This window comes from Ischnura elegans, chromosome X, assembly GCF_921293095.1.
Source record: "Ischnura elegans chromosome X, ioIscEleg1.1, whole genome shotgun sequence".
Taxonomy (NCBI): domain Eukaryota; kingdom Metazoa; phylum Arthropoda; class Insecta; order Odonata; family Coenagrionidae; genus Ischnura; species Ischnura elegans.
The window spans coordinates 92,701,872-92,725,962 of record NC_060259.1 but is presented as its reverse complement, the minus strand read 5'-3'; the positions used below and the strand labels follow the sequence as shown (position 1 = coordinate 92,725,962).

The 24,091-nt window shown below is 38.0% G+C and overlaps 2 protein-coding genes across 4 annotated transcripts in view; one reads left to right on the top strand and one right to left on the bottom strand.

Annotated features, from left to right (window-relative positions):
• The window catches only part of LOC124170785 (GRIP1-associated protein 1-like), a 28,917-nt gene extending 22,616 nt beyond the window's left edge, over nt 1–6,301 (bottom strand). Inside the window, exons 1-2 of one of the 2 annotated variants that reach the window (XM_046549746.1) lie at nt 6,097–6,301; nt 309–375 (exon numbers count right to left, since the gene is read on the bottom strand). In XM_046549746.1, coding sequence (XP_046405702.1) covers nt 309–375; nt 6,097–6,138 — 109 coding nt within the window. In that variant the 5' untranslated portion in view covers nt 6,139–6,301. Of the gene's footprint in view, nt 1–308; nt 376–6,096 lie in introns of those variants that run through there. The other variant, XM_046549747.1, reaches the window with a different exon arrangement.
• A 399-nt stretch (nt 6,302–6,700) lies between these two features.
• The window catches only part of LOC124171655 (synaptojanin-1), a 73,429-nt gene continuing 56,038 nt past the window's right edge, over nt 6,701–24,091 (top strand). For both annotated transcript variants that reach the window (XM_046550879.1, XM_046550878.1), the window contains exons 1-11: nt 6,701–6,938; nt 8,072–8,158; nt 11,240–11,507; nt 13,223–13,387; nt 17,093–17,237; nt 17,846–18,019; nt 18,114–18,283; nt 19,189–19,270; nt 20,947–21,099; nt 21,576–21,732; nt 23,203–23,385. In XM_046550879.1, coding sequence (XP_046406835.1) covers nt 6,812–6,938; nt 8,072–8,158; nt 11,240–11,507; nt 13,223–13,387; nt 17,093–17,237; nt 17,846–18,019; nt 18,114–18,283; nt 19,189–19,270; nt 20,947–21,099; nt 21,576–21,732; nt 23,203–23,385 — 1,711 coding nt within the window. In that variant the 5' untranslated portion in view covers nt 6,701–6,811. The remainder of the gene's footprint in view (nt 6,939–8,071; nt 8,159–11,239; nt 11,508–13,222; nt 13,388–17,092; nt 17,238–17,845; nt 18,020–18,113; nt 18,284–19,188; nt 19,271–20,946; nt 21,100–21,575; nt 21,733–23,202; nt 23,386–24,091) is intronic.

Sequence of the window (24,091 nt, the reverse complement as noted above, 5' to 3'; positions counted from 1 at the left end):
CAAAAATCTAGTTTGTGAAAAATCAAGGAGCCCTATAAATGCATTTACAATGTAACCATTCAACTTTCCATTCTGCAATAACCTTAAAAAGATGTGATTTTTTTACAGGCATCGGCTATAATGAAATAGCATAATATGTAACAAGCGATTTTCCAGGGAGATCACTGGCTAAAATGGCCTTCCATTGCAGTTGGATCTCAGCTTTGAGATGTTTTATATTAGCCTTTTTACCCACTGCAGACAAACTTTTGCCATCACTTCTACAGTAGAAAAGTTAATTTACAAAATATATCAACATTAATACTCACGAGAAAGTTGGCGAGCATGCTGCTCTTCTAGGGAATAATTTGCTGTCCTCAGCTCAATCAGCTGATTCTGAAACAAAATTTGACCAAATACATAAAAATGTATTCCCATGCAGTAAGAAACTATGCAATTATCGGCTTGTAGACAGCTTTTCATTGATTGAGGAAGAAACTCTCATTTTATGTGTACTCATCTTATATCTACTCAATAAAAAACATTTATCATTACATTTTAGATTCCATTGCTAAGGGAGAATTTTAGGCAACTAGATCTAGAATTTCAATGCAGCTTATCTGTGCTGCAGATAATCCCTACATGATTTTCACTCTCCTTCAGTATGTTACCCGATCTTTAGAAAAAATTAAATCGGACACAAATTCACCTGAATTACTGCATTATAATTCAAATCTATGCTGGGCTTATTTTTTCCGTAACAATCCTCTTCGTAAAACGGAATTATTTTATTCACTTGCTGATGAGGAGTGTTTCAAGTTTACTTGGTGGTCTGCTCTAGCATTGAAAAAGAGGATAAGCTGCGGGAAAAATACCCTTGATTGATTCAAAAGATTATTCAATGGTTAACCAATCGTTAGTAAGGAAATATGTTATCCATGATCTTTAAATGTATGCTTCATATTGCGAATGCACAATTAATGCTGTGGTCTTGCATGCGGTTGAATACAGCCGGAGGGAACCTGAAATTTCATCGCATTCAGGCATGTTTACACCATTCAAGGTGAAACTGAAGAGGGGGGGATTTGTGGAATTGAAGGCAGCAGGGGGAAATGGAAGCAGAGGCATAGGAAGTAGAGATTGCATGAGTCATAGCCAGGCACTCCCCAGTGTGGACAACCTAGGACCCTTGCTGTACAATGGCACGATTGTACCCTTCACGGAAGACTCATGAAAGCTCCACGTTCCTGTTTTCCAAGCCTTGCAGTGCGGGACCAAGCTCTAAGATCACGGGTCCACATCCCGTAGCAGTTGCAACCCAGGAAACTTGTGCGAGACGCGACTAAGTGGGAAGGTGCCTGACAGTGTAGTGCATAAATACAGCAGACTCCCGATTATCCGGTTGCGGTTTCCCGGGTAGCGGATTATCCGTGCATGATTTTTACCTTCGCTCAATTTTTTCCGCGATCTCTGTAAAAAACATAAAATCGGACGCTAAATCATCGGAATTACTGCATTACTTTTAGGATAAACCAGGCTTATTATTTCCGTTAGAATCCCCTTCGTAAAATGGAAGCGATCGCGCGCTAGCTGCATTCACGGGAGCACCGCGTTCCTGTTTTCCAAGCCTCGCAGTGTGCGACCGCACTCCGCTAAAAAGATCGCGAACTGGCGAAGAAAGCTCTCATTGAGTCCGGGAAGCACTCTAATATAACTGAATAACGGCATAAATAATAATATAATGTATGTATAAGGTAAATTATGAGTATTGCAAGACATTTAAGTGAAAGTTTGGGTTATCCGTACTTTCCGATTATTCGTGCCGTCTTTCCCCATCATTAGCCCGGATAATCGGGAGTGTACTGTAATAACACATGTTTGATTTACGTAAATTATGAACATTACAAGAAAATAAAGTGAGCGTTTGGATCATCCGCTTTTTCTATTACTTGTGCCGTCTCTCCCCATCATTAGCCCAGATAATCGGGAGTGTGTTGCATGTCTTTTACTTGTATCTAGAAAATATCTTGTAATAACTTGTATACATCTTCTAAATATTTTGTAGATACAAGGGTGTATTGAAAAGTAAGGTCTCCAATGATGCTACTTCCGAATGCGAGTCATTAGACAAAATTTGACTACAGCACTGCATTCCTTGGTTCCTATGCTAAAATTTAAAACCACTCTGGTTACCTTAGGCCACTTAGTTGCTGTATAACAGTAGTTAAGGCTTCCCCTCAGCTCACCCACCAGGTGCGAACTATGCTAAGTCATTCGATTTTTGAAAGCATAAATGTTTTCTCGGATAGAAATTCATCATCAGTGAGTGGAAGTATATGGTAAGAAGTGTATGGCCATCAAAAATGTGCGGAAATTGTGCCAGGAGTTTCCTGATGGATGGGAAAACGTCCATGATGAGCAGCAGTCAGGGAGGCTGAGTGTGCCAGAATCAACAGTGGCTTGAATTGATGAGATGGTGCTCAATAACCGGAGAATAACCCTTCATGAGATAAAGAGTGTGGCAACTTCTCCCTGGAGAATATTGAGTCGGAGGTACTCGGTTACAGCATGATGTCTGCCAGGTGGGTCCCTACGCACCTCACCGATGGAGACAAAAAAAGTGCGTCCACATGTGTAACATAAAACTATAGCCATAATTAATAAATTCAGCTGGGATATCTTCAACCACACTCCTAACAGCCCAAAAGTTGCCCCGAGGGACTACCACCTTTTTCCCCCCTTTCAAAAAACTCCTTAGGCGACAGCGATTCAAGTAAGACAAAGAAATACAAGATGCAGTCAAAAGTTGGCTTTGCAATGCGGCAGGAAAGTGTAACAATGTCAGCATTAAAATGCAGGTTACAAGGATGCAAAAAGTAATTGATCATCAAGGCAAATATGTAGAAAAATAGCTAAATGCTCAGCCTTTCCAATCATACACGAAAGTTGAGAATAAATATATTTCCCATTTTTTAAAAAATAAGAGACCTTATTTTTCAATACCCCCTCGTATCTGAATGTCCGCTTTTCCTATATTCACAAGACATATTGAGAAGATATATTCTAGACATTCATATTTAAATTGGACCCATTCAGGATAAATGACTATTATATGTTTTGGTATAACATGAGTTTATTTTTCAACTGACAGCCTGCTGGCAGAGCAGCAGGTGAGGGTAGGGTGTCTTCCGGAGATTCTTCCTGAATATTGGAACCTCTATGGCTTTCGCTTCTTTCTAAAGGGGGCTTCCTCCTCTGATTCCAAATTTGAAAGCTGCCAAAGCAACATATCATTTCCTGGTGCGTATGGGTTTCCGGGTGCTCCAGCCGCGTTCGTCGGTTTTGGGTGACGACGGTTTCGAGAGCCATCCTGCTCCCATCTTCAGGTCGAAGTGGAGAAGCTTAATTTTCCGCCGAGTTATATAGGCAGGCCCCTGGGCGCTGATTGGCCACGACCCTCTTCCATGTTTTATCGATCGGGTAGCCGTGGTCTCTATTGAAGTTCTTCGTTTTGTATATCTCCAGGGCTTCTCTTATTTGCCGTGGGTAGTAACGGCTCTCCTTTACCAGTATTCTTGCCTTGTCGAACTCAATGGTATGTCCCGGCTCACTCCATGCGTGTTCTGCGATGGCCGACAAGTTGAACTGCTTCTGTCTCATGGCTCGGGCGTGTTCCTTCATCCTTGTGGCCATCCCTCGACACGTCTCTCCTACATATGATTTCCCACATGAGCAGGGCACTTGGTAGACACCCTCGTATAGCTCCTGTGGGATTTGGTCTTTCAGCCCGGGCACAGCGTCATGGATCTTGGTCACACAGTTGAATCGGGTGACCACGTCATGTTTTTTGAGAATTCTGGCGATCCTCTCCGAAGTCCCCGCGATATACGGGATAGTCAGTTTTGCTGCTGGTGTAACCGAATCCTCCTCAGTGGTGTGGAGTTCCATAGGTGGCCGGGCGTGAAGCTTGGCGACATTTTCGGCCCTTTTAAGGACCATTTTCTGGTTGTATCCATTCTTGCGTAGAACGGCAAATAAGAGAAGCCCTGGAGATATACAAAACGAAGAACTTCAATAGAGACCACGGCTACCCGATCGATAAGACATGGAAGAGGGTCCTGGCCAATCAGCACCCAGGGGCCTGCCTATATAACTCGGCGGAAAATTAAGCTTCTCCACTTCGACCTGAAGACGGGAGCAGGATGGCTCTCGAAACCGTCGTCACCCAAAACCGACGAACGCGGCTGGAGCGCCCGGAAACCCATACGCACCATGATCATCGCCGCGGAAACCTACGCAGGAATATCATTTCCTTTTAGCTTTTTCAAAGCAGTCTGCAACATTATCAATGAATGTTGATTCAGTGTCTTGCAGTGCACATATACATTTTGATGAATTTTAAATGCAAAATTTTGCCAATACACCTTTACCATGGATAATAATGAATAAGAGTGCATAATTTTGATAAATGAAAGGCTATGACAAAGTTTTTTACAATAATAAAATAAAACAAGAATATAGTTGTAAATTTATTACATAGAAGAGACTAGAATTTTGACATACCTTTTTTGCAATGAATTGTTTTTGTTTATCAATGGTAACTAAGCTGATACAGTTCATAGTTTACAATTACTTTTGATTAATTAAATAAGAATACATTTCACTTAAACTGTTGATTCCTGCTCTTTTATCACAAATATTTTTGTTTTTTTAAATATGTATCATTTACTTAAATAATCTTTTTGTAAAATTACTTTCAGTATTTAAAATTCTGGTATTTTTGAAGGCTCAGCTAACAGCCGTAATTTCATATAATAGACATATTCTAGATATCTAGTAGATCTTAAAAAAATGACTTTTTGAAAATTTAAAATGCTTTTAAAAACATTTGCCAGAGGATTTGCCTTTGCTTTTTCAGTGATCATGCATACAATGACTTCATCTAGCCATCCACCAAAAAGGAGAGAAGTTACACTTTTTTTCTAGATTCGAGTGTTCTTGGCTAATTGCACTGAGCATATACCCATACAAGCCTCCGCTCAAAGAAGACAACTGGGAGATATTTAAAATATCCAAGACATTGAAAACATGCCATAGATATCAAAAAGATAATTTGTGCTTGAGCATAGCCCCCTTTCTGCAGCCGTTCTTTTGCAGACCTTCAGCAGAAAATTCCTCCCTGTGGACAGAGGATAGGTTGGTATTTGGAAGAAGCGACCGACAGCAAAGGTAATTTGAGCCTTACAGATGGGAGGGTGGAGAGAAACCCAGCATCAGTATTAGCAACCTTTTAACGAAAGGTGCCAAGGGAGTACAGCTAAATGCCCCTGACAGATGGAGTGCTTTACTTAAAGTACATTCCACAAAGCACTTCAGCAGGGACTAGACAGTCTCTACCACTGCCAGGATTTGAAGGATACAGATACAGAGGATCACATTTTATTCTTATAGGGCCACACTTAAATATTCATCAAACCATTAGGAATGGCAAAGATAACATACTATTTCTTTTCTTACTATTATTTGGATTTCCTTAAAAACCAAGTCTTAATATACCTCAAGTTGCAAAACCACTTTCTCCATGTAAGCACTAGGAGAGATAAACACAGATATCCAATATTTATTCACATCATTTGTTAAAGTACCGAGCACAACTATCAATTTGAAAGCGCTTACAATTACTTCGAGAAATATAAACAGACACAATATCCCGCCATGGACTTATATGCATAATTGCTTAAATAGCACGACACCAAATTCATTCTCTCCCCCTGTGATTCAACCCGAATGATGAATTTGATACGACAGGGTAGGCCTCACCTCGAACTTTGCCACAGGCATAAATTCAGGGTAGGGAGGCCAGTTTTTTCCCTAGCCCTCCTCCCAATTCGAGGATGTCGTTGAGTGACCAAAGGCATCGCCCGGGATTTGAGACCCCTCAATCAGCAGCCAAGCGCTCTACCGAAGAGGTTAACACGCTCCGACTACCCAATTTGTTATAACGCGCAAATAAAAATTATGCCTCAAAGCGTATAAAAAGTCTCTTGAGAGAAAAGATCGATGGTAAGGCTCGGAAATACGTTTCCCACGATATGGTGACAGAAAGCTGGAATTTACCTGCAACCGAAGAAACTCCTCTTCCGATATTTTTGTATCCATAGTCACAAATAATTTAAAACCGCCTTTGTTGGCAGCAAATCAATCTTGTTTCGATCCAAAACGGTTGCATAATCACAAAAATAATTTCTAAGGATGGCAGCACTTAGCCCCTTGCAGATTTCTTCCTCCCACACGTAAACACGACCATGGAAGTGTCAAGATTGGATTTGATAATACAGTTTCATATGATGTTTTCTATTTAGAAATGTCCCACAAGCCCCACAGCCCTACAGGTAGGTGGCATTCAAGTAGCCCAAATGCCTTCGAGCACAAGGAGACAGTATCTGATAGTATTTCTGTCAATTTCATAGCGCTACCGTCCAAAATAAACTTGAATTTAAAAAAATGAATGCAAATAGCAAAGCAACCCCTGTGCCTCGACAACCCATCCGAATATCCTTGATTTATTTAACCACATTAAAGTAAGAAGCGCTTACGACGGAGAGATAGTGAACTCCTCTTGAACAGGTTAAAGGAAGAAGAAAGAAGGTGATTGAGCTTACCTACATTACTTTTCATGGAAGGGATGTTCGGATTTCTCAACTCATTTGTTTCAGTTTAGTCTGTCTGTTGGTGTGAGGAGAAATGACCGAAGAAAATGGGAATGTAATGATTTCTTAGCCGAAAGGCTCATAGCTTTTATTTTCCCAACACTTTTCTAATAACCTTCAAAATGGCTATGGGAAAATGTTTTCGTGTGTTGGAAAAAGTAAATCCACCTAATCCATACAGCGTTTTACTGGAGCAACGCAACAAAGAGGAGACCTTGTTATTTGAATCGCAGGCAGTGGCCGTTTTATGTGGGTATTAAAGTGAATAATTGCTGAATATTATTTTTATTGATACATGTTATGTCTATATTTCTAATTTATTCTGATGGCATTATATCCCCGGAAAACTGGGGTATTACCAGCTGGTCAGCGTTTAGGTTACCTGTGTTCTGTGCTAGTTATTAAATTTAGATCTGACAACGTTTGGTCGCGTCCACACGATTAGTTATCATTAAAAGAAAAAGGGTAATTTCAGCCAATATTGATTGCCAAGAAGTAGTGTTACATCGATTTATAATCCGATTTTTTTTAAACTAACGTAAACATTTTACGATGCCCCTTGGCAATATTTGCTGGTATCTTGTCTTGATTGAGTTAAATTGTGGATTTTATAAAAGGCAAGCGAGTGTAAACCGTAAGTTTTGAAAATTACTAGGCCTTGGCACGATAAGCGGATTATCCTTAATGAGGGTATCTTTAAAACAAATAATATCTTCAACTCACATAAGACAAGAAGCTGTGATGATGTGCATATTTCAATGCCAAACTTGAGTAAAACTCTGAAAGGATCTTATTCAATATATGCCAAACTGTATAACTATTTGCCGCCCGTTTTAAAAAATTAAAAAAGATTGATCGTGTTTAAAGAGCTAGTTGAATATTGTCTTCTAGAAAAGTGTATTTACTCTGTGAATGACTCTTTTTATCTGTTTATTAGATTATAGTTGCACACATTTTTTCGTTAGATTGTACTTGCATGTATTTTTTCTTGACGTGTCTTATGTATTTGTATCGGTATATCTTTTGTGATGTATCTTCTGGGCGAATAAAAAAATCTAACCTAATCTAATCTAGGATTTGATACTGTTACATGGCAATTGACCTCGTAGCAATATTTTGAACTGACACGCCGTTTTCGCCATCTATCGCTAGTGAGCAATTCTATTTGATTCCATTTAAATGTGCCAGTTTGCATATTTTCAGTTGTTGACTTTTTTCATTGCACAATAGCGAACATACTTAGATTTGGTGTATTATGCTTGTTTTTTGAGAATGTGTCATGGAGAAGTCATCATCTCTTGAAATTGTAATATTTTAATTTGGCCTATCAGTTCAGCTAATGTGGGTATTTTATTAAGTTTTATCATTTTAATTTTCTCTAGCTCCTCAAGAAACAGAGGCTGTAAAACGGAATTACAAGAAGCTTTGTGATGCCTATGGATGTCTTGGAGTGCTGCAACTGAATGCAGGTAGTTAAATTAATTGCTTATATTTTTTACTAGATAAAATTTAACTCTTAATACAAAGTTTTCATTTGTGGGCTATCATATTTTGAGGGCTGTGAAGTCTTCATCTACCGAACACCATGAATTGACTGGATAGTAATTCCTAGAATTTCTGTTCTGTGTAATAATTGTAATGCGTGCGGGTTCTTGCCCTTGGTGTCGGGAAGCGAATAATCACACACGAGTATTTTAAGTTTTAACCCAAAGTTTATTTCCATTCAAAGACCCAATATCAAAATCAATTCAAGCAAAAGGCATGAAGTAATAATGAATTTGTGCATCCAGAATAGTCAAAATTTAGAATATTACCAATGTCCCGGGAAGGAGAGGAGCTGCTGGTGATGGCACGGGTGGATAGCAAGGCGCTTAGGTCGCACGGGCCATAAGGCCCGCGCTTCGACTCCAACTGACGGCTGCATTGCTGCCTGACCGCTGACGAGTGACCCGTGACAGTATAAGTTACTGAGTGAGTTCCTGAGTGCCCAAGTGCGTGAGTGCCAATAGCATCTCCACCATGCCATTATATAGGGAAGTGGAACCAGGATGTTTTCATCCATGAGGAAGGGGGAAAGGAAGGGGAAGAGGAAGGCTACGCGTTCTAGAAAGTGAAAAGGTGCAAATCACGAGGCATAGTTTGTCATAGCTGGCTATTCTGAGACTTTACACAACAACATATTTATACATATTTTGGAAATGGAAATCTTCCATTTCCGGGTCGCTACATAATGACAATTCAACACCATGCATTAATATTCTTTGAGATTTTATAAATGTCATATTAATTGGGAAAGCTTAAAACTGCAACCTCAATATCTTACTTGTCCCATTCCAATACAATTTTCTTGGGAGTTAAAAATTGTTTTGATCCACAAGTTGAAGACATCTGTATGTTTTAGTATGCATTTCCAGAAATATATTCTTTTAAATCTGACATCAGTGGTCATAACTTTTTAGTTCTCACTGAGGACGCATAAGTACTGAACAGTTCTGGAATAGCTGGAGTACATACATATTTTGTTATAAATGTAATAGAGATGCATTTTGAATATTTAGTAGGTGACCTGCAGCTGAATATTATTTCCATAGAATGATCCTCTTCTGACTTAAGCCAATTCTTTTAGCCACATGAGGAATACCAGTCAACTGTATTATTATCACTGAAAAAACTGCTTATTAGTCACCATAAGTAATGCAGTGAAACCTCTTTCTAACGGAATCTCTTAGACCCATTTTTTTTTTCGGATAAGACATTATACTGCTTAACTCAAGGTCTGTCAATTCAAAAAAGACCGTGAAAGTCATATCATGTCTATTACATAAGTCGCCTAAAAGGTTGGTTTGACTCAAATTTTACATGTAGAAGAAATTGTCATGAAATAGTAAGAGAACAGCATGGCATTGTGGTTAAACTTGAAGTACTTGTGGTTTATTTGAAGTAACTAACATTAAATGCGATCTATAAAATAAGCATATAATAAGTAATTTTTGTCTGTTTTCCCCTTTTTTCTGTGTAAAACAATTCTCTACGTTGCCAATAGCCCCAAGTAAGATATTAAATAAATCAGTGTTACCTTTGGTGAGAATGCATTTTGCTAATTCTTTTATTGAAACCAACATTTCTCTATTGGATTTTTTGTTTTCTTCACATATTACGGTAATATATACTTCTTAGTCAGACAGCATCAGCATTAGACTGCTCTTTGCAAAAGGTGCCTGCGAGACCATGGCTGAATGTTATAACTGGCAGACAGAGTGCTGTACTTGAAGTGGCCTTCACAAAGCAATCGAGCAGGGATCGGGTAGTCTCTGAAAAATCTCTACCAACTCTGGGATTTGAACCCAAACCATCTTGGTGCCAACACAGAAGACACCACACCTACCCGACCACCTTTAAAAACTGAGTCTCTGCAGATAACCTCATTATATGATTTATACATTCGTGCCAGCCGTTGAAGTAATGATGAAAGACTTTAATATTAAACATGATAGAATTACTCAATAACCAACTCCCTCAGTGATGAGGCCTCCCCAGAGTTTGGTATGGAGGGTAGAGTTCACTTTGGTCTTCACAGTCATGTGAATTTCATACATTGAGGGTCAATTCCTTTCCCTGTGCCACTTCACACTAATTGTGTTTGTCATGTAGGATTTGAACCCTGGACCCATTGGTCACCGGAATTATTTCCAGTTCAGAGCTTGGCCAATGAGGGGTCTTCATGGAGTTGCAAAACCCAGCTGGATATGCTTTGCTACCTCTGCAAATTAGAGAGATAAAGCTCAGTGCTGTATTTCCCAATTATTTTGAAAGTCTTCTGACTGACACGACAAAGTACACTGAGTGACAGGTGATTGGTTGAGTGACAGAGCAATCATCAGACCCTGGCAGTAGCACTGTAAAGGGTGGCTGAGATTGAGTGGTTGCTCTCCAAAGGGATGCAGATGGAGAGGGAAATGTGTTTGGCTTATCTGAAGCAGCTTCATAGCATATTGTGTGCTTAGCCCTTAGCATTCACCTCTCTTACATGTATGCCTCCATGGGCGCAGCCAAAAATTAAGGCTAGGGGGGGGCGCAACCAATACTTTGGGTGATGCACAAAGGTTAAGAAAACACTTAGCTGTTTCACAAAATAAATGCGATGGTGGTTGGCGTAACATGGTGAAACTCCTTCATGATGCACAAAGGTTAAGAAAACACTTTGGGGTATTGCATACCCGCCAGGGTAAGTGGTAGTTGCGGGGGCCCTCCTCCAGAAAATTTTTAGATTAGTAGTTTCAAATGACGAGTTTTACGGCTTTCTGAGGGATATTTGATTGATCCCAAGACCTTTATATAAGTAATATTAATCCATTAAGTAAAATGGATTAAATTTAAAAATTTCTCTGAGCTCTGGGGGGGGGGTTTAACCCCCAAAACCCCCCCTCGCTGCACCACTGTATGCCTCTTGTGTTCCAATGTGTGGTGATTTTTCATGGCAGTTGGAAACTTTTTAAGGAGATCAAGTTTTTGTTGGTGCTAATTTGATTCTTCTCCTTCTTGCATTTTAGGGGAAACAACTGTTCTCTACCTTGTTGTGGTGTCTGGGTGCGTCTCTGTGGGGAAGGTTGCTGATGCTGAGGTCTTTCGAATCACTCAAACCACATTCATTTCATTGCGTAATCTTCCTCAAGATGATGACCGCATCACAGAGGTTAGGAAGTTGCTCAACTCGGGGACTTTCTACTTTTCATGGTCATCTAGTGGAGAGCCTTTGGATCTTACATTATGTGCCCAGCGGAGGTTGAAAACAAAAGAAACAGATAACAGGTTTTTCTGGTATGTATCAGGCCATCTCTGTTTCAGTTAGATACTAACTTTAAATCCTTAATTATAGTCAGCATAGAGTATGTAAACCTATATTAAATGGTAATAATCCTGTCTTAGTCGGCATTGTAATTGCTTGATGTAGTTTTTGCATCCTGTCTTTCATTTTATTTCTGCAAAAGAAATATTTGATACAAAAATGCCTTTTTTTCCTAGCAGTGAATAACTATCTGATCATTGTGTTGAGTTGCATGACAAAAGAGCTTGAATTATCCATTGACCTTTTAATTCGTTGTTCTTGAATTCCAACTCCAGAAACTAAAAACCGTGTTAAAAATCCTGTGAAAACCAGAATTCATTTACAGTTGAGGACCTCAAACCCGAAAAGCTTGGGACAAAAGGGTTTCTGGATTTCTGGTTTTTCTAGATTTCTGGTCTGCAGCTCGCGGAAAGAGTGGTACACTTTTTTTTAGAATTAAAATGCAATAAAATCATAACTCAGAAATTACACATGAAAGCTGCTGTACGTCTGTCATAAATTGTGAAATATTCACTGTATACTTGGCAACTAAAGTACCCAACCCATGGATAGCAAATATACATTCTCAATCCTCTCAGCTGTGCAAAAGGAGCAGAGGTCAACCTGCATGTGAATGTGTGGATGGTCAGTGAAACAACTCCTAGAAGAACATTCGTTGCCTTTTGTTGTTGCTGTTGATGGATTCAAGTGCACTACATTGAAGGAGGCAAAAAACTTGCCGAATAAGTCATCAAATCACGACCGTAGCTTCTGCAGCATAAACTATACATGCTTAATACTGGAAGAAAATGAGCAATAAATACATCTTTTTCTTCATGCTCAATAGCTTTCATCGATAGCATTCACTGGCAGACGTTGTGATATCTATTAACACCTGACAGTAAATCTATGAAAATGCTTCTATATATCAAGTCAATTAATTTATAAATGTGTTCAGGCTCTTGTGCTCAATATTTGAGATCCCTACGCGTCCCTGCCTAGGTTTTTAGCATAATTTCATAGCGTGTGCTAACTCCCTACTCGTCCCAGAACAAGGCTCGGAGAGTAGTGCCACGAGATGGCTAGTCGAAACACTGTGCAGAGGAATTTTCAAACGCTCCGAATTTCTTGGTTTCTGGATTCTGGATTTTAGGTCAACTGTATTCTTATTAGTAGACTCCATGAACTAGTTTTTGCCATGAAAACCTTTCTCTAAGTAAATTTAATGTATAAATGAGGTGATCGTCCGCAAGTTTAAGTTGAATATGAAAGTGATTGTCGAAACTAAGATTGATAATTAAAAGTGTAGAGCAATTCCATTCCATTTCTTTAAATCATGTGCATCAGTCAAGGCAACGAGTTATGTGGTATTGGTGAATAATATTATATCTATTATTCATTATGAGTTATATTAGTTTCAATTAAGAAATAAGTCAGTGATGTAAAGCCTTTGCTTTTATAATCAATGTTTGATTGCAATTATGTATAATCAATGTATAAGGAAACCAAGGTATTACTTAGAGGACAAAATGAATAAAAATGAAAGGTAGTTGCACTTTTCCACATGTCGTACGCATTAAATAGTTTTGGAAAAGTGCAACTGTGTTTCATTTCAATATTTCAAACTTCCACCATATCATGCCTGAATCAGTTGAAACAAAAATGTATTTTTATCATCTTCATTGTAAAACCAACTATTATATTTCAGGAACAGAATGCTTCACATACATTTCCTAAGATTTAGTGTCAATTGCTCGAAGTGGTTGTTGAAAGCCATGTGTGGTAGTGTGGAAATAAGGACTGTGTATGTTGGACATCGACAAGCAAGAACTGCAATTATATCTCGGTTGAGCTGTGAGAGGGCAGGGACTCGGTGAGTACATTTCAATGTTTTTAATGTACAATTACTGTATATGTCTGAAAATAGTCCCCCTCTTTTTTTTTCCAAAACTGCCTGTGGTAAAAGTAAAGGGGGGACTATATTTGAACACATTTTTTTTAACTTTTCCCCAAACTGAAGCCTCAAAATTAGGGGGGGGGACTATATTCAGAGAAATAGGGTAATTCCTTGACATGAATGCATTTGTGTGGGGTTATCAAGGCATGGCATTTTTGGACTTGAATGGTTGAAATTTTGATGTGTGAAATATGGAAAGTATCAAGACTTTTGGTTTAATGTGCATGTAAATTCTGTAATGCAGAAATGGTTACAATGTCACTCAATATCAGGAAACTCATAGAGCTTCATTATTTTTAAATTGTGCTGCTAGACTCGGGAAATTATCACCATCAGTGAGTATCAGTTAATGACATTGATGTGCAATAAGTGATCACCTTCAGAATGGGCTAATAGTAGCCAAAAGCATCGTATTACCCTGAAATTTATGCAATTGTCGATTTCATATTTATACTTTCCCTGTAAGACTAAAGAGGTCAATTTTGTCAAGTTTTGGGTTTTTACAGTCGTCATTTTGGGCATTTCTTCGAGTAAGGGAGTCTCGAGACAACAAATTGAGTGACCGTGGTGATGTCTTCAGATGGGAATTTCTGATCCCAAGCAAAAGACCTCAAGAGTGGAGGAATGCCCCAAAAACCTATTTCATGACTAACTGAGCATTAGACAGGCTGGTGTTGGACTGAGCCACCAGGAGTGTGCAGCCCTGATGGTGCCACTCTCATTTCTTTTCTACTGTCTTTGTCCAACCTGCCTGTGAAATGGCCTCTGCAAATGATGCCATGTGGTGTGAGTTTACATATGGTATACGTAATAGTATGCGGACTGGTTAGCTGCAATCAGGAGTAGCCTGCTGAGTCACTCCGTCTCTCCCCTCCCTCAGGAAGTGGTGCCTCCCCATGTGGCAAGAGTGGAGCACCGAAATCCACCCAGTTGGGAGTTGGTTCCAATCGTATCCATTCACCAGTGGGTACTTACTCAAGCTCACACTTTGTCTAGGCAATAGACTCAATAAATTTTATTGTCGTTGTGTCTTATTTTGATGAGTGTTGACAACTAGGACACCAAGAAAAATATAGTAAATTTGCCTTTAGGTAGGTCGGATTTAGAGTACAACCTACTGGTGGGTCACACCTCTCTAATTGTGTTTATTGAGTACAGTTAAACCTTGATTTATCATTTTTCAAGGGGATGGACAAAATAAAATAATGCGGGAATGTATGGCTAGGTTGCCTATGTAGCAGGAAACACAAGAATTTGGCCAGTATTTGTGATGTTCTTTAACCGTCTGCTTAGCGCAATAGATCTGACAGGCAACGCGCTAGTGTTTCTTTCATTTCTCCGTGCCACCTAGTGGTATAGACCCTTGGCACTTGTAATAGCTGTTTGTTTTGACATAATTAATCTATGCAGCTTTTTGCATTTATGCTGACAGATCATCGGCAGATTATTTAGCATAATAAAGGCATTATTAGATAAATAAGACCACAAAATAAAAAACACTGATCTTAAAGAATTCACTTGCTAAAATACGTTACAAATATGTAATAACACTCAGTAGCCTAAAGAGCACGTTGAATTGAACCTTGCTGAATCAGTCCGGGGCCGTATGACGGTGTGTAAAGGGTATCGAGAAAGACATGTACGATTACACTAATAATGATGCTTTAAACTTTAGAGGTGGGCTACTGAGCCCAGCTAGGAGTTGATAATGTTTTTTCACATCTGTGCCTGTCAGGCACATTGCATCTGAACTCAGCAATCCAATATTGCGCCTGATGAATGGTCAAAAGAATCATACAGGAATATAGGTGTTTACAGAAATATTTGAATTGAATGGAAACATTTAAGGCATATTGTTGATTCGACTAATATCGCTTTTGAATATTCTAAGAGAACACGCCACCCTGCTAAAAAATGTTTGCACGCTGTCTCGGCATTTACACTGCTATGATAAATTTCTGTTTGATGTAAAAATTCTTATCTATCAAATGTCATTACAAGTACACATATTTAATTGTAACCTGATATCCTGTTTTCAGAAAAAATGCCCCATCTACTGCCCAGAAGCTCAGTCGCGAGGATGTTGATTTTGCCAGAATGCCAAGTCTCCATCGTTTTTTGGCCTAATAGATTGTTAGTAGATAGATAGTTTGGCCTAACGGGGAACTTTTAAGCAGGTGGCTGAATAAAAGGTCAGTTGTCAAAAATGGGGGAGGGGTGAAACACACTGCGGTTATTGTCGTGTAACGTGATATTTTTTTCTGAAGCAAATGATTTATGGTCTTCATGACATAAATCCTGCCCGGGCTATGATCTGGGGTGTCTGGAGCCTTTTGAGTGGTTTTGGAGAGCAGGAAAGCATCAGAGGAGGGGCCAAGGACTGATGGGAGTGGGATAGTAGATTTTGGGAAATGAGCAATATACAGTGCAGCCTCGATAAAACGAGACCCCACGGTGCACCAATAGACACTCGCTATAGCGAATTGTCGCTTTACCAGAGGTGGGGCAAATAATAGCCAATATAACTGCTGCGAACAGTTATACAGGAACAGGAGTGGTGCGGCGACAGATAAATTTCTATCCGATAAACGTAAGCATAAATCCAGACGAAAGGCGATGTTTTTTTGCATCACTAAATTTCCTTAATGAAACTACGACTAACTATTCAAACAATTTATAAGCGCCACACTGAATAAAAATCATGCAAAGCATTGTATTGTCAATCATTATGCCAATGCACAACCGACGAAGCCATTTTTCTTTGCACTTAATTAGCAAATTTACGCAATCATTCTATAGTTTTGGTATTTTCCATTAAAAATTCAAAAATTAACTGATAAAACTGTATCGCGGATATTTAATGCCTCAAATGTTTCCATTGGTGTATGTTTATTGTTCCTGTAGGTTAAGCGGCAGTGAAGTGAAATAACGTATTGCATTTGTTTCTGCAGTTTCCTACATAAATTTGAGCACTCCATTAACTTCATTTCTGACAGATTGCTGGCAATTACAGAGATTAAGGAATCTTGGTGTAAGTTTTTCAGGCTGTGAAACCCTCGCTATGGCGAGAGCCAACACCAAAAGGGCCTTGTTAAAACAAATTTTTAACATGCTTATTATAGGGTCAATCGATGGTGCATCGGCTATCTCTCGTATTAGTGGGAGCTCGCTATAGCCCGTACTCGCTTTAACGAGGTTCCACTGTAGTTAATATCCTACGGGACTGAGGTTCTCCTTATGGTAGTGCTATTTCTTGGAAAATATTCTAAGTGCCTGTCGATATTAGTCATAAATGGCACATTGTATATGTGTACTTTGTTTCTTTTTTCAAATGATGAAAGCAGGAAAATAATACATTGGGACCGTGATCTTCAAACAGTCATGTGGAAAAACGATATCTTGCGATAAAAACATCGTGTGTATGAAAATTTATTTGGGACCAGGAAGGGCAGGTAATGAATATGGGAAAACAATCAAAGCGGGAACGATAGATTGAGGTTCCACTGTGTTGACATTTTGCAACCAGTTTTGCATTTTGGCATATTACATCTGTTAGTATCCTTTACGAAAGTATGAAAATACTAAGCTTATCTGTGTCTAATATCATCACATTTTTTTCAGTTTTAATGTGAGGGGTACCAATGATGATGGCCATGTCGCAAATTTTGTTGAAACTGAGCAAGTTATATTCTTAGATAATGAAGTTACATCATATGTTCAAACCAGAGGCTCGGTTCCATTGTTTTGGGAACAACCTGGCGTACAGGTAATATTAACTCCTTTCCTTATGATATCACTAATTCAGCTTTTGATCTCATTCCTGATTCTTCTTCCACTTTACAAGAATTTATGCAATATTCTGGTTTTATTTTGGTCGTATTTTCTCAGATTCTTTTTTGTCTCTGTATTGTCATTATGGTACTGGCGTCAGGCATATTATTGCTTATTTTACGGTCACTATTCATATGAAAGAGTTTTGAATTATTCTAAATCTATAATTGTAATTAAATTAGTAGCACTACAACATTAAAATTGCACAAAACTACAGAGTATTTAATGGCTATTTCATAAGAAATTTAATGTTTTTATGAATATTCCTGAAAATAGAAAATAAATTGGTCCTGTAAACTTAGTAATAAGGAGATAGTGCTACATATCCAGTACTCTCTAAAATTAGTTTATGGTGTAGATTCTACTGAGGGAACACTTGGAAGCTAGCGGTGCATTGCCCAAGCAAGTTGTGCTAAGATATAAATCACTGGATGTGTCTACATTTCTTAACCGTCTTTTCTACTCTAGATTGTAGTCTTATATGTTAATTTCATTTTAGCTTAAGTTAAAATTACAGTACAATAAGTCTTTGTCTAATTTCAGGTTGGCTCACACAAAGTAAAAATGTCCAGAGGGTATGAGGCATCAGCAGCAGCATTTGACCTTCATTTAGGCCTTATTAAGGAGAGATATGGACACCAAACGATCGTAAACCTTCTTGGCAGCAGTTTAATTGGAAGCAAAGAAGGCGAAGCCATGCTCAGCCAGTTGTTTCAAGTAACGAACCAATATCTGGCGTACAATTTTTTAGTGTAAAATTCAATATGTTTCAATTTTATTGTACCTTTTAAAATGAATGATGTCTTTGCAGTCTCATCATCAAGCATCATCAAATGGCAAGGATATTCCTCATATTTTATTTGATTACCACCAAGAATGCCGTGGAGGGAATTTCAAGAATCTTTTAAAACTAAAAAAGAAAGTTGCACCCTATTTAAACGCTTACTCTTTGTTTAATAGCCAAGGAAGTGATGTCATCAGGTATTCTGATTTCTATTTCTTTGAGTCTGTGCTACTTGTGCTGTTTTAGTATTTTTAGCACGTCCTTGCAGCATTTTTCTTGTGTGTTACTTCTTGTGATAAAATATTAAAACTTCTTTAGGAATGTGTTATTAAGTGTTAAGAAAGAGAAGAGCATCAGAATTCTATGATATTGAGTCAGTTATAGGTGGGAAAAGTATCTTTAAATTGTATTTAAGATAAGAAATACAAATTACTCCTAAAAAATATATTTTGAATACAAATACAAATTAATTTAGAAAATTGTATTTGAAATACAAAAATACAGTTGTAATTTCAAAATACCTTTTAACATTTTATACAACCGCTGCGTACATGATATGCTAATGGGACCCTGGATGTGGTCCATGCCTTTATAATTTAGGACTTCTTACATTGACTTCCAAAAAATTAATTTACGTCACCATTTCTGCTTAAAAATAGTAGCAAAATGTCAGCCTTGCATGTGTTGAAATCTAAAGTTTGCATCTATTATTTCCTAAATGTCAATGGATTTGTTTTTATTGAACTAAATTCTTTTAGTGTCCCCAGTCAGTGATAGACTTAACAAGAATATTTTTCAATGAAGATGGTGGAAAATCCTTAAAATATCTAGAATTCCTGAGAATGAAGAAATGCAGGAAACCATGTTTCTTGCATATTTTAAGAGTGAAGCCTGGGAACCGTGGGGAAAATTATTTTGCACTCATCCTAGTTGTTTTAGCTAAAGAAAATGTTTGGGGGAATGATTTTCAACCCAAGGCGGTTTTTTGAATTACACAAAAACATATTTGGTATCAAAACATTGCGTCGTTTTTCAGGGCTAGCCTAGGCTGCTTCTATATGTGTGTAATTTTAGATCATGATTGTGGAGTATTTTTTTCCAGGGAGCAGAGAGGGACCATTCGCACCAACTGCCTAGACTGCCTGGATCGTACCAATTGTGTACAGACTTATTTTGGCTTGGAGGTAAATTGATGATTTTCTTTTTTGGTCTTCATTGAAGTTGGCCTGTACCAATACAATGAATATTGTCGGTATTTTTTATTTATGGGAGAAAGTAGTTTAGTGAGACTACTCAATAAGGCTAACCTCCATAGAGTGAGACCTAACATTGCTGAAGAAACTACTTGTTCTATGTTTTCTCTCTCTTTTTGGCAAAATAATAGGTGAATGTGAAATTGCATGACTGTATTTAAAAATGTTAATTGGTGGACATATAAATGGGAAAATAAAAGTAATGTGAGTGAGGGATAAAGGTGCCAATAGGGTGGTTTCCTATTATTTTTTTATTGCTTTAATAGAAAGATTATTACTCCTGGGGTACGTATTTCACGCTTTTAGATTTTTAAATGACAACATCTATTTTTCGCGATTAAATGAAAAGTGAAAATTTTCAAACGCGCGAAAACGCGACGCTTAAGTATGAATGTCGGGAAATATCTCCGTACGTCGTATTTCTGGTTCCCCTCCCGCCCGGTGAGGTGACCTTGAGGCGAGGCTTAGCGCTGATACGTCGCAGGATGCTAGCGGATAGCTGAGTACCTTGCTGCAAGGTAGCGCTTGGCTTAAAAAAGGTTTATTAATACCTTATCAAACGAAGAAAACTTTCCGAACTTAGCCAGTTTTAATAGGTGATTATTAAGACATGTTTCCCTGAGCTCTGTGCCTCATGCATGCATTGGTAACCTCAGACAATGCATAACTCCTATCCTCTCGTGTAGAAACTAGGTCCCTGTGACGTCATGCGGAGTGGAATCGCATGGGCGCCAATCTGGCCTTTTTCAAATGAGGATAAAATTTGACCCTTGCCATTCGTCAAAACTGGTATTTCAAAAACCAAATAATTTGTGTATTATGAATACACTAATGGTGGGTAACGAATCGCAATCAATGCCTTTCGTTTTCTTTGATGAAGGAAACTACCCTATTACATATTTTGTACGCTTGGGAGTGCCCGTGAAAATGTGTCTGATCTGGTGAGGGGCTAGCCTCAACTCCCCCTATCGTACTTTGGGGGACAATGCCCCCTTCCCCTCTGTTATTGCTCCTCTGGTTTTGCGTGGTCAAGATTATTATTTTTTAAATTTATTTTGCTACCGTAAGCATGCATTCGCTATACATCGCCCATTCTCAAGAATGTTGCTCCATTAGTTATCTTGATGAATATACTGTGGTGGAGGATGAAGTAAGGCTTCTGTTAAGCTCAATGAGGCCATTGATTTTTTAAATGAGTTTTGGGTACAGTTAATAAACTTGATAATTTCACCATTCTATGGTGATCTTTCTTCTCATTTTCTTGTTCATTTTCTATCCTCTAGATAGTATGTACTCTTTTGTATAATTTCCTCATACTTATATGAAACTATCACTTCAAATCACAAAAATGTTAAATCCATTTGTATTGGAGTACTCCCGAGGTGTAGCTTCTGTTGGACAATATTAGGCAAATTGTAATAAAATGAGTGTCCAAAATGCAGTGACTATCAGAAAGGAAAACTGCACATGGTGATAGTACTGCCATACCTTACCACCAGGCATTCTATATTACATGTATATGTTTTTAGCATATGCTTCTCTTATGTCCTTAAATTTATTTTTGGCTCGAAAGTTTCTTTTAGAAAAGTTCTTTAATTTATTTTCAGATTTTGTCAAAACAGCTACAAGTGTTGCAGTTAGATGATAAATCACAAATTGTCTCTCGATTTGAAGAAGTATTTCGACAAATGTGGATAAACAATGGCAATGAAGTTAGTAAAATATATGCAGGCACTGGTGCCATCCAAGGAGGTTCTAAGGTGAGTCATAGTGTTTGGAATTTAAATTTGTTTCATGGCTAGGGTGTGTTTGTCCTATATACAGTTGAGATAGCCATGTTGAATTTAATATAGGTGAGTTGCACTAAAGTGATACTCCATTCAGAGGATGTCTTCCTCGTCATGAATTCAAAATTTCTGATCTCTTAGAATATAAAACCATCAGTCTAAATTATTGCGTTAAATTCAAGGAAAAGGTGTTGATTGGAAGAGTGAGAAAGTGTGAATTCGACAAAATCTAAGGATGTACAGAATTTGATTGCATGAAAGTTAAGGTCTGCTCATATTTTTTTAACTGCAATAGATATGTCCCCTTTGTCTCAACGGGTTGAATTACATTTGGTGAAAAGCTGTAAGCATAATCTGTGGTGTAATCCTTAATGGTTTCATGGTAGATATTTAATTATCTCTGTATGCATTACTGTTTTACTTGATGTAATAGCATCTATTTATTTCAGCTCATGGATGGAGCACGGTCAGCGGCACGGACCATCCAGAACAATCTTTTGGACAATAGCAAGCAAGAGGCTATCGATATTCTCTTGCTTGGGAGTTCGTTGAATAGTGAACTGGCTGACAGAGCTCGGATTCTGCTTCCATCAAATATGCTTCATGGTACATGCAGTGAATTCATTTGCTAAATAGTCAGTATCCATTAATTCTAGGACCAATGGCGGCTGGTAGTCAGAATATGTGGTGGTGTGCTGACCTACATATGATGTGAAGTTTAAAATGTATTCTCCCATTAGTTCCTTTTTAAGAATACCAGTAATCATGATTTCAAACATGAGACTTAAATCCTTTTATTTACTTATGGGAAGTCCATCAGTAAACATTCCATCAAGTTGATGCATAACTGTCAATTTAACGAATAAAACAGCCTTTATACCTTGCCACCCCACCACTCCTTCTCGTTTCTATCACTTGGGCTACTGGATCATATCTTGCGACAGAAGAGCTTCATTTGTGCTCCAACTGTAGCTGTAATTCAACACTCACAGCAACCCATTAATTGGAGGAATTGTGATTGCCCATCAAAAGATTGAGAATTGTCAAAGGGGAGATGTTGCACACGCAAAAATTTCTGGGCTTAGCCACTTTAAGGTGATATCCACTGAGGGTTGGACCTGTTTCTCCACGTTTCATGAATGGGAGGAGGAAAGCCAATGATGAGTTTATGTGGTCTGAATGAAAATGTTGCTGAGCTACTTTCCATTGCTAACTAAGCAGCTCCCTCTGAAGCCATGGGCAATTGGTGAACTAATCAACTTCTCTAAACGCTGTTGGGATTACTTGTAGGGACCAGCTCTATGCTTGCGAAAAAATAAAATAGGGGTTTTACAAATGGGAGGTTCTCCAACGGGAGAGAATAATGTAAATTCCAATTCAAAAAGTAGAGATTCTTAAAAGGGATGTTTTACCGTTAAATTGCTGCTCTAATGCTGTGCACTGCCAAATTGTTTTCTGTCAACAGTCCACCTTTTTTCAGTCCTGATGAAAGGTCCAGAATATTATTATGGGCCACATCATTTTATCCTATTGCCTCATCTTTTATGGCTCAACTTGATAATTCTGAAAATCAGGATCCTTGCAAAGAATAAGTAGCTGAGTAAGCCTTTTGGAGGAAATAAAACAGGGCTGTAAAAAGTTAATTGTATGCAGCAAGCTGGTATACTGGTGACATAAAAAGCATTCATTTTCTCCAACCTTATTTCATTGGCTATATGTTTAAACCATTATTTGTTTGTTTTTAATAAAAATGGTGATAAGTAAAAGATAACTTCCTGACTTGCATTTTATGCTCCAAGAGATTTCTAGGTAAACATCACTCCTTAGCGGCAACATAAGTGATTAAGGTCATGTGTTGTAGAGGAGGTAAAAGTTAAATTATGGAAAATTTTCATTAAACCTGAGGATAGCTTGATGTTAAAAGTTTTAATTTTTTATATCATATGTCTTTGAGAATAATATATTTTTTCATTTGCCGTGCTTAATTTAAAATATTTGTCCAAATGTTATGCTCATTCTTATCAATTTTTTCTTTACCAGTGCATGAAACTTACATCTATCATTTTATATTGTCAGCTCCAACCAGTGTCCTGCGGGAGATGTGTAATCGGTACGCTGAGTACACAGATCCCATCAATGCTCGTGTGGCCATCGGCACCTATAATGTAAATGGTGGGAAGCATTTTAGAAGTGTTGTGTACAAGGACCTTTCTCTTACCGATTGGCTGCTGGATGCACCAAGAATTGCCAAGTCCCAATGTGAGTGAATCATTCTTTCTTGATTGAACTGGTCCTTAAAAAAAGAAAACCTGTCTATGTTGACCTTAATATGTTTAAGCAAATTAATGTTTTTCAGTGTATGATATCCATTTTGGTGTACAAGTGAGAAATAAGATTTTATTTTTAATAATTACAAATTGAATGAAAAGTTTTAATGGCTTATGGTATGGCATTGTATTTGATTTTTACCGATTAAGAGCAAAAGTAAGTTGAGATTAACAGTCATGATTCAGAACTGGCTAGAAACCTGGGTCATCCAGATGTCTCTATCTTGAACATCTCATAATTTGAAATCTTTCACTTTTCAAATACAGTAGATTCGGGTGAATTGGGACACATTGGGATAGGCGCACTTTGCCCCAATTAAGTGGGCTTTCCAGTATATGGCTATAAACAAACATTTAAATGATAGAAGGAAGGCTAAAGAATGTTTATTAAACTACTCATTTGCTAAATAATTTAGCAATAATAGTTTATTTATTAACATTTTTCAAGAATTTTGTTAATCTTAGTTGAAAATATTTTTCACAGCCTTAGGCAATGCTGGATGAATATCTATCACTAAGTCCTATTCAAGAAAAATTCATGCTTAATTAGGTAAGAATGTGTGATTCCTAAATATTTCATTTAATGATAAACAAGCAAGTACTTAGTGCTCAAATCTCATCTCCTCGTCCGAGGAATT